This window comes from Astatotilapia calliptera, chromosome 8 (assembly GCF_900246225.1).
Source record: "Astatotilapia calliptera chromosome 8, fAstCal1.2, whole genome shotgun sequence".
NCBI classification, from domain to species: domain Eukaryota; kingdom Metazoa; phylum Chordata; class Actinopteri; order Cichliformes; family Cichlidae; genus Astatotilapia; species Astatotilapia calliptera.
The window spans coordinates 8,634,353-8,642,676 of record NC_039309.1 but is presented as its reverse complement, the minus strand read 5'-3'; the positions used below and the strand labels follow the sequence as shown (position 1 = coordinate 8,642,676).

The window sequence follows — 8,324 nt, the reverse complement described above, 5'->3', positions numbered from 1 at the left end:
TTATTAATCAAGCAAAAATGAAGCTCAAACACTCAACTGTTCATTTAGATAGGTAATCTAACAAATAATCAGTAGCAAAGGTAAACTCCAGTTTGATAACAGCCAGCCTGTTAAATCTGGACTGTATGAGTGAAGTCACTTAACTGTACAGAAAGTCTTTTTGCCTAAATAATACATGATATTTGATGTTCAGCTGGGCACTGAGACTGGAAGACAATGGGAGTAAGTGGTTTTAATGGGGACAGTGTTCATAATGTCATTACCACTTTGTTTTAGTGATCAAGTTGCGCTCTAATTGAATTCTACCTTCTCATTTGAGGTTTGCAGGTTTGTGTCTGTTACAGGAAATATCTCTTATGTAACTCAAAGACTGTGTCACCAGCAAGCTGCAAATTTGCGTTATCTCTGTCCCAAAACATATAAAGCCCCTCCACCCGCCTTTACCTTAGTTTTATTTGTTATTCTTCTCGTAAACCTATAATCTTTATCTGCCTCAAGAAGTAAGTGTCATATATACTGTATGTCCCTTTCCTCTGTAAGCCAATTACAGAATCAGAGTGCAGGGGAGGGTTTTTCTCATTTAAGGCAGCAAGCCAGGTCATTTGTTGTGCCCAGCCCTCCCCTTCTCAGATTAAATGTCAGGGCAGCAGCTCTAACAGCAGGGACACATGCTTCTCTGGAAGTAGCTCAACCACACAGAGACACTCTCACAGCTGCATATACGATGTATTCAGCTTTTCTCATCCTGATCATCTTAACTGGTAAGACTTTGTGTTGTTTGGAGTGTTATTTCATTAATAGACAGCAGAGTACTTCCCATCCTGCATGTATCTGATTCTTTAAGTTTTTACATTGTTTGTAACAGTAACTTTTCTTGGACATATCTCATAAAGGCATAATAGAGATTAAGACAAATCGGGGACCGAAAAATGTTCAAATGAGAGTTATTGTTATTATTTCCAATAAAAAAGATGAAACTTGAGATTTAAGCAAGGGAAGAAAAAAGGAAAACACAAGTAATTTAATGGGCTAGAAGTGTAGGATCTTTAATGACAATAGACAGTTTTAATTGTTTTAAATCCACATTAATCTAATTCTAGATTTAAAAATATTATGAAACTTGAGTTTCCTGAAAACAGTATCCTGACACTACAAGGAAAATTAAATGATAAAAGCACTGCAGACAAAAAAAACAACAGATTAAGAAACAAGAAACAAACTAAGCAGCTGTGTACAAGCTCTCAATTTCTCTTTTTTCCAAACAAAAGTTAAAAATGAATGGCAAAATATATTGTTTAAAATCTAAATTCCAATAGAAATCATTTATCTGACAACTATTTTGCTGTAGATGTGACTTCCTGTCAGAAAGTGTGCAGTTACCACGATGTTCTGGACTATCTGAACCTGACCACAGATAACAGTGTGTTTAAACTGACGCGGCCTGTGCTGGACTACACGCACCCCACCAAAGTAGAGCTGGACATCATCCTGTATGCCATCCTGGCTGTGGTAGGTGCAACATTACTGCATTTATGTGTTATTAATGAGCTAAATGCTACAATGAAGGTGGTCATTACTGACATCACTTTATTTTCAGATTGAGAAAACACAAACTTTTATTCCCTTTGTCTGGGCAACCCTGGTGAGTTTATTTTCTTCAGATCTACATTAGGTTAACACAAAGCCCAGCTAATCTTTCTGGGGTCTATATTAAAAATATATGTCAACACATTTCAAAACAACATAAAACTAAAATAAATAAATATAGAAAGCACACTACAAAAATGATAATTTGACATTCATGATAAAGCTAAGCTCCACAGATGTTGTTTTAGGACTTGTTAAATTAAGTATTGTACATTGATCTGTTTGATGCAGTCTTTCATTGGTCTATCTGCTCTATTCTGCACAAGGTGAAATAAAAAACGGCCCAATGAGGATGCAAATCATGGTCTGCCTGAGACACACCTTGTGCATCTCCGTCTTTGACTTTTCTGATAATCTAACCTTAATGCAGATATGGAATAATGAACGCATCTCATGGGACCCTGATCAGTTTTGTGGAATTACTCATATCACAATTCCTCGAGAAATCCTCTGGAAACCAGATGTCTTCATTTATGAGATGTGAGTCAGCAACACACACGGACATGAAGTGTAGTTTATTACAAAATCAAACACAAACAGGTTCAAAAGGAGACACTTTTATTCATTTTGTTCAAATCAAAGTGTGTCAAAAAGTGTTTCCTGGCCTGAGAGATCAATATTTTGAATAAAATTGGATTCACATTGCAAAATAAATACTTTTGGCATGTTAAATCTTTGAAAATCACAGTGAAATGAAGGTCATAACTCTTTTTCTCATAGCTGAATTTGAAATACTTTTTATTTAGAGTGAAATGTGAACAGGACTGCTGAGGGCAGCTGCTAAAACAAATCATATATAACAACCTATAAACTATGACCGCTCACCTGTCATAAGTGTCAAACAGAATTATAATTTGTTAGGTCATCACCAATTTATTTTTCATGGACAATGCTGCTTTGTGATGCTATCTATTTATTAAGCCAGTTTATTGATATAACAGACACTTTCCTGTTTGCAGTTTACGTTGTTTTTGGCTAGACATATTTGTTAGGTACACCTGTTCAACTGCTTGTTAACAGGAATATCTAATCAGCCAATTATATGGCATCAACTCAATGCATTTAGCTATATAGACACTATGAGAACAACCTGCTGAAATCCAAACTGACCATCATTATGGATATCAGTAAGGAGGAATGTTTGCAGGAGCTTGCTTTTTTGCAAAAAGTCATTTTATAGTTGTTCAACATCAAATGTAACAGCTTGATATCTGCTGCCATCCTGTGTTTGTTTAGAAGGTCAGGCGCTTCATTGTGTGCACACTTTATTAAAGTACACGCAGCAGCTTTTATACTACTTTAAAACAAACACATTATCCTGCTGCTGTGACAGCAGGAGCTTCAGAATAATTTAGTCAGTTTATAATTAGTATCATCAAATTATGCTGTGTAGGTGCTCTGCAAACATACTGAAAGAGAGAATAATGTGTGTGTGTGTGTGTGTGTGTGTGTGTGTGTGTGTGTGTGTGTGTGTGTGTGTGTGTGTGTGTGTGTTGTGGTCTTAGGATACAGACGGACGACTCCCCTCAGAGTTATTACATCTCCGTAGCCTACGATGGGACGATCACTTCTGAGGACGACATTAAGATTGTCAGTACCTGTAAGATGGATGTCCACAAGTTCCCCTTCGACACGCAGAAATGTAACATCACCATTGGTTCTGCAAGTCACTGTGGTGAGGGAGGATGAGTGTTCTGGTGTGTTTTCTCCTGCTTTCATAGTTGTTTGAACTCTGAAACGTTTCTCTCATTCTTTCTGTCATTTCCCAAAACAGTAGATGAGATGCAACTTTCTCCTTTCTCCAACTCCTCCCGGGCCACGCAGTTTTCCCGTGAAGTGATGAAAACACAGGGAGAGTGGGAATTCCTCCAACTGTCCATCTCCAAAGTCAATATGACCTTTGAAAATAAACTGTGGGAAAGCCTCATATACACTGTACGTAATACACAGAAAGAAAAACACAAGTGGCAAATTACATTAAAAAAACAAAAACAAAAACAAGATAAGAGACGTCATTAACATTTACATCTCTACAAGCCCAGTTCCAAAAAAGTCAGGACGTTGTGTAAAACAAACAGAGAAAACAATGAAATGTTTAAACTGAGACATTTTTCAATTTCATTAAAAATATTTCTTTAAATAAAAGCTTCTCGTATTCACAAAACAGGAATGCTGCAGAACTGACTACAATGGTCTTGTGATAATAACTTTATATGACCAAATCAAGCAATTTATGATAAATAACCAATTTTAAAAGTTACTTCTGCAATACTACACCCACACAATATGATAACTTTCACACAAGGTAAATCTAACCTAACCACTGAACCTGTTTTCCCAGTTCAGCATGAAGAGGAGACCACTCCTCCACGTTATTAACTTCCTGTTGCCCATCTTATTCTTCCTAACTCTGGATCTCGCCTCCTTCTTCATCGCTGACCATCGAGGAGAGAAGCTGGGCTTCAAAGTCACCGTCCTGCTGGCAATCTCCGTTCTGCTGCTCATCCTGAACGACATCTTGCCCTCCATGTCCAACAAGACCCCACTCATAGGTAAAGACTCCTTCCTTAAGGGATGATGTTTAAGTGTGGTGACGTATTTCATGTATGTAGAAGAACCAGATACCAAAAGAAAAAAAAATAACTGTTGCTTGTTTCATCCTTTCAGCAACATACTGCATTGTGATTTTTGCCCTTATGCTGCTCAGTCTGCTGGAGACAATTTTGGTTACACATCTGATAGAAAAAGACTCCCAAGTCAAGCTTAAGGTGAAGAATGAACATAAAAAAGCCAAAACTAATAAAAGCGATGCAGGTGAGATACGTAAAAAGCTTCTCAGATACTGATCACAGATTTAGTCTATAGTATCAGTCTGCTAAAACAAGAATTCAGATCTCAGGTAATCCCTGAGAGAACCTGCAAAGGAAAAATGCTTTAAAACATTAAATGCAGTAAACATGAAAAGTGTCTGGAAACACAAGCAAACATATTGAAAAAGAGAACAAAAAGAAGGCGATGATTTGCATGCTGTACATTTAATTTCAAAAGCTTCATCTTATCTTTAGTTAGCAGATGTTTCATGTTTTAAATGTGTGTAAATTCTTGTGACAAACCTACTGTTTGCTTTCAGAAGACAAAAGACAGACCTGCTGTTCCTGCATCTGCATAGTGTCCAGTGATGAGGAACAGCATGAGCTACTGCCTGTTGCTGAAGTGGTACAGTTTGAGCACATGCATGCAGATATTGCATTAATATGACATGACAGGAGAGCAAAATCGTATTAACATCTTTACAAGATCTTAATTAATCAGTGACAACAAAACAAATGTGTAAATTCATCTTGAGTGGGATGAATAAGATCTTCAGAGCACACATTTTGACTGGCCAACATCAAATCAGGGCTCAGATTCCTGTTTACAGACTAAAAAGAAAAGATACTTTGTTGTGAAGAATACAACACAGCCTTACAGAAATGGAAGAAATTAGCATTGATTATGTTGCAGTATTATTTGGGGATCCTCTCGGGTCCTGATATATTCCCCTGGACATTACTGTCACATGAAAGTAATGATTTGGATAAAGCTGTTGTTGGTCAGTGATAAACTATGTGCTCTGTAGCGCTGGAGGAAATGTTTTAAATAAAATATCATTGCTCTGATGATGAAATAAACTTGCTCTAAATAACTGATACTAAGATTATTTATAAATGGGATTAAGTTCCCTTAAACACACAAGAAAAGCCCCCAAAAACACAGTTTTGGAGGAAAATGACTTAGGCTAAAAATGATCGTTGATACAATAACAGACAGTTATTAAATTATTAAAAGTACATGCAGTTTTAATAAAAACAAAGACCAAACTGTTGTTGCAGCATTAAAACACCAGGGGTCAGTGCAGATGGATGAGGTTACAGAGTGTTACATGATGGTTCAGTGCAAGATTCAGTAGTTTTACACATGAACCCTCACATTTATTAAGAATAAGTAAGCGGTGGCACTAAATAAAAAGTAAAATGCTAGTATTCACAGATGTAAGATTGTTGTAAAATATTTATTTTCATTATCTTTAAAATTGTGAGTTTCTCGTGTGTCAAAACCTATTTCCTGTTTAATCAAACTATTTGAACCAATATTGGGAAAAAACCTTGTGTTAATAAGCGTTACAGTATAATACAGAAAAAAAAATTGCTGGCATCTCTGCGATAATGCAGAGGCCTGATATATTTTTTCCCATCAGGCCTCATTTCAGCGTGAAATAGTCATACAAGATTTGATTTAGCTGGAAACAGCAGAGGTAACGTCGCAAAGCAAATATAGGCCAGTTATTATGCTGATTGTGCTCATAATATCAATTTATGTCCATTCAATGTTTTTAGACTCCAGATTAGTGTTTTTGCCACTATTGCTCATGATGCAATATCACTCTCATCACCATAAACTCTCTCTGACATCCTTCTTTGACTGCTTGACTTTGTGCAGGTTAACAACAGTAATCATACAGGAGAGTATAATGTGCTGGTGCTGATCCTGGAGGAGCTGAAGGAGCTGAAGAAATCACTAAATCTGCACCTCAGTGGCAGCGAAAAGGGAGGGAAGTACGTCCAGTGGGCAGCCAGAATCAACAGGGTTTTCTTCATTTTCTATGCTGTCACTGTGTCGCTCTTTCTCTCTCTCATGTACACTGAGTGGAACACTTAGAAATGTAGAGTATTTCCTATTAATACTACAGTTTCTGTACAGTAGAGTGTTTGTGTCAAAATATGGCTTGTATTGTCTTTTTGTATTTTAGGACATCATGTTAATGTTGTAAAACCTTATTATTTTTTGTTTTATATACACTTTATATAGTTTCGCGTTCAACTTTTCCATAGTTAAAGTTAGATGATCCCTCAGACATGTATTGGAATGAGAATGATCAAAGTGTTAACCCTAAATGTTTGGCTTGATTAATCAGCCATCACTTTATAGGCCAAGCTGTTGTATTATGCTTAATGAATGCTGAGTGAAGTGTCCAATAAACCAAGAAACAGAAAAACCCAAACTACTTAAACAATGACTCAGTTTGTGGGCCATAATAAACAAATATTATCATCTCAGAATATTTTTTAATAAATAAAGCCTTAAGCCATCACATGTCTCTTTATATTTTGTTTCCAATGAGTCAGACATTCATGTAATTTTTAAAAGTGGTCTTCAGCAACAGTTCCCCAGGCTTTCTGAAGGTCTTGAAAAGTTTCAGAAGGATGTTTTTTATTCATTTATTTGTTTGTTAAGTCACTTAACTCTGACATATGAATCATTTAAGCATAAAAAGCCACCTAAATCAAAGAATGAACCGGTGTTGTGTCTGTATATGTCAGACAACAACAACGAAAACACTGTTTTGACTATGCAACTTTAGACACTGTGTTGTTAAAAGTCTATTACATTAACATTAAGGGAAGTTGTTCCCATTTCTTTAGCTGAATTTACAAAAAATCAAAGCGCTATATATCAGGTGTGCAGTGTGCACTTTGACTGGATATGTGAAAGGCAAAAGAAGATGTGGCAGGCCTAAAAAACTAGCAGATGGACAGTATCTGAAAGGCTATCCACTATCCACAGCCTGGTCACAACCAAAAACATCAATATTATTCATATAGTTTATAGCATCCCAAAAATCTCTAAATGTTTTGTTGTAGACTCAAAGAGAAAAAATACTTCAAAAAATGATTTAACGGTAACAAGATGAAAGAAACCTCAGACGAGCAAAAGGAGAGGGTTCCCTTTACCGGTGCAGGCAGGCATGTCATAGATGTTTGCTACAGGAGAACAGCCTGGCAGATTAGTGTAAAGGACATTTGAGATTAAATCCTGCCTGCATCTAGTCTAATGTAAACTGGACAGGGCAGTAAATCAGTCATTATCAAAGGGGAACATCTATCTTCAAACTTCATCTATCAAACACGCACTCACTGACCTCACTGATTTCATATTTCTGACGTTCAATCTCTCCCGCCTGTCATACTTCAGTCCTCCTTCACCTCACAGCTCATTTGTTAAAACCAATCATGTTCATTCTCAGCCACCTGATATCGTGTTGTAAACATATTATGAGAAAAGAGGCCAGCTAGTAATTTCATTCAGCACAGGGTGGATCTGGGGTTAGTGGACTGTTCCTCTTTTATCGTCTACGCCATTGAATCAGCCATGTTGGCGTGCACCACTTTACCATTTGGACTTTAAACTGCACATTAAAAACAAAAGCAAACACACATTAAGGTGTTCTTTGATAGTAATGATAAATTCTGCAAACCTTTAGTGTTGTCGTTATGACTATTACCAAACTTAACTCAGTTGTCTACTTTGTCTATGCTAGTTTGCAGTTTATTTACTTAAACAATTTTTCTACAAATCAAAGTTGCATCTCCAGTGGTGTTTTTGTGTGTTATAGGATTAAAGTAGAAACAGCAACCTTTTTCACTCACTATGTTTTTATACACCACTCTGCATTTACTTACTAGTTGTTATTAATCTCTAATTGTCTTCCGCAGCATGTCCTTGTTCTGTCTTCATCCCCAACCAGTTGTGGTAGATGGCCACCCCTCCTTGAGCCTGGTTCTGCTGGAGGTTTTGTCACGATCCTGGGTCTTTTGAGATTTTGTTTATTTTGATGTTTATGTTTAAGTTCATTAGGT

General features: G+C 36.7%; 1 protein-coding gene across 1 annotated transcript; it reads left to right on the top strand.

Moving 5' to 3' along the window:
* The first annotated feature begins 295 nt into the window (after positions 1-295).
* Positions 296-6,767, top strand: LOC113027824 (5-hydroxytryptamine receptor 3C-like). Its single transcript, XM_026177644.1, has 10 exons — positions 296-761; positions 1,349-1,509; positions 1,598-1,642; positions 2,018-2,127; positions 3,153-3,322; positions 3,422-3,582; positions 3,989-4,199; positions 4,315-4,461; positions 4,778-4,863; positions 6,127-6,767. Exons 1-10 carry the CDS (start codon positions 521-523, stop codon positions 6,343-6,345), a joined length of 1,551 nt encoding a protein of 516 aa, XP_026033429.1. The 5' UTR covers positions 296-520; the 3' UTR covers positions 6,346-6,767.
* Positions 6,768-8,324: the final 1,557 nt, after the last annotated feature.

Excerpts from the sequence above, each read along its gene's own strand:
- LOC113027824 (XM_026177644.1), top strand. The coding sequence starts at position 521 with ATGTCCCTTTCCTCTGTAAGCCAATTACAGAATCAGAGTGCAGGGGAG. Across the intron at positions 1,643-2,017 it reads CCTTTGTCTGGGCAACCCTG|ATATGGAATAATGAACGCAT; the intron begins GTGAGTTTATTT and ends ACCTTAATGCAG. Across the intron at positions 4,864-6,126 it reads TACTGCCTGTTGCTGAAGTG|GTTAACAACAGTAATCATAC; the intron begins GTACAGTTTGAG and ends GACTTTGTGCAG.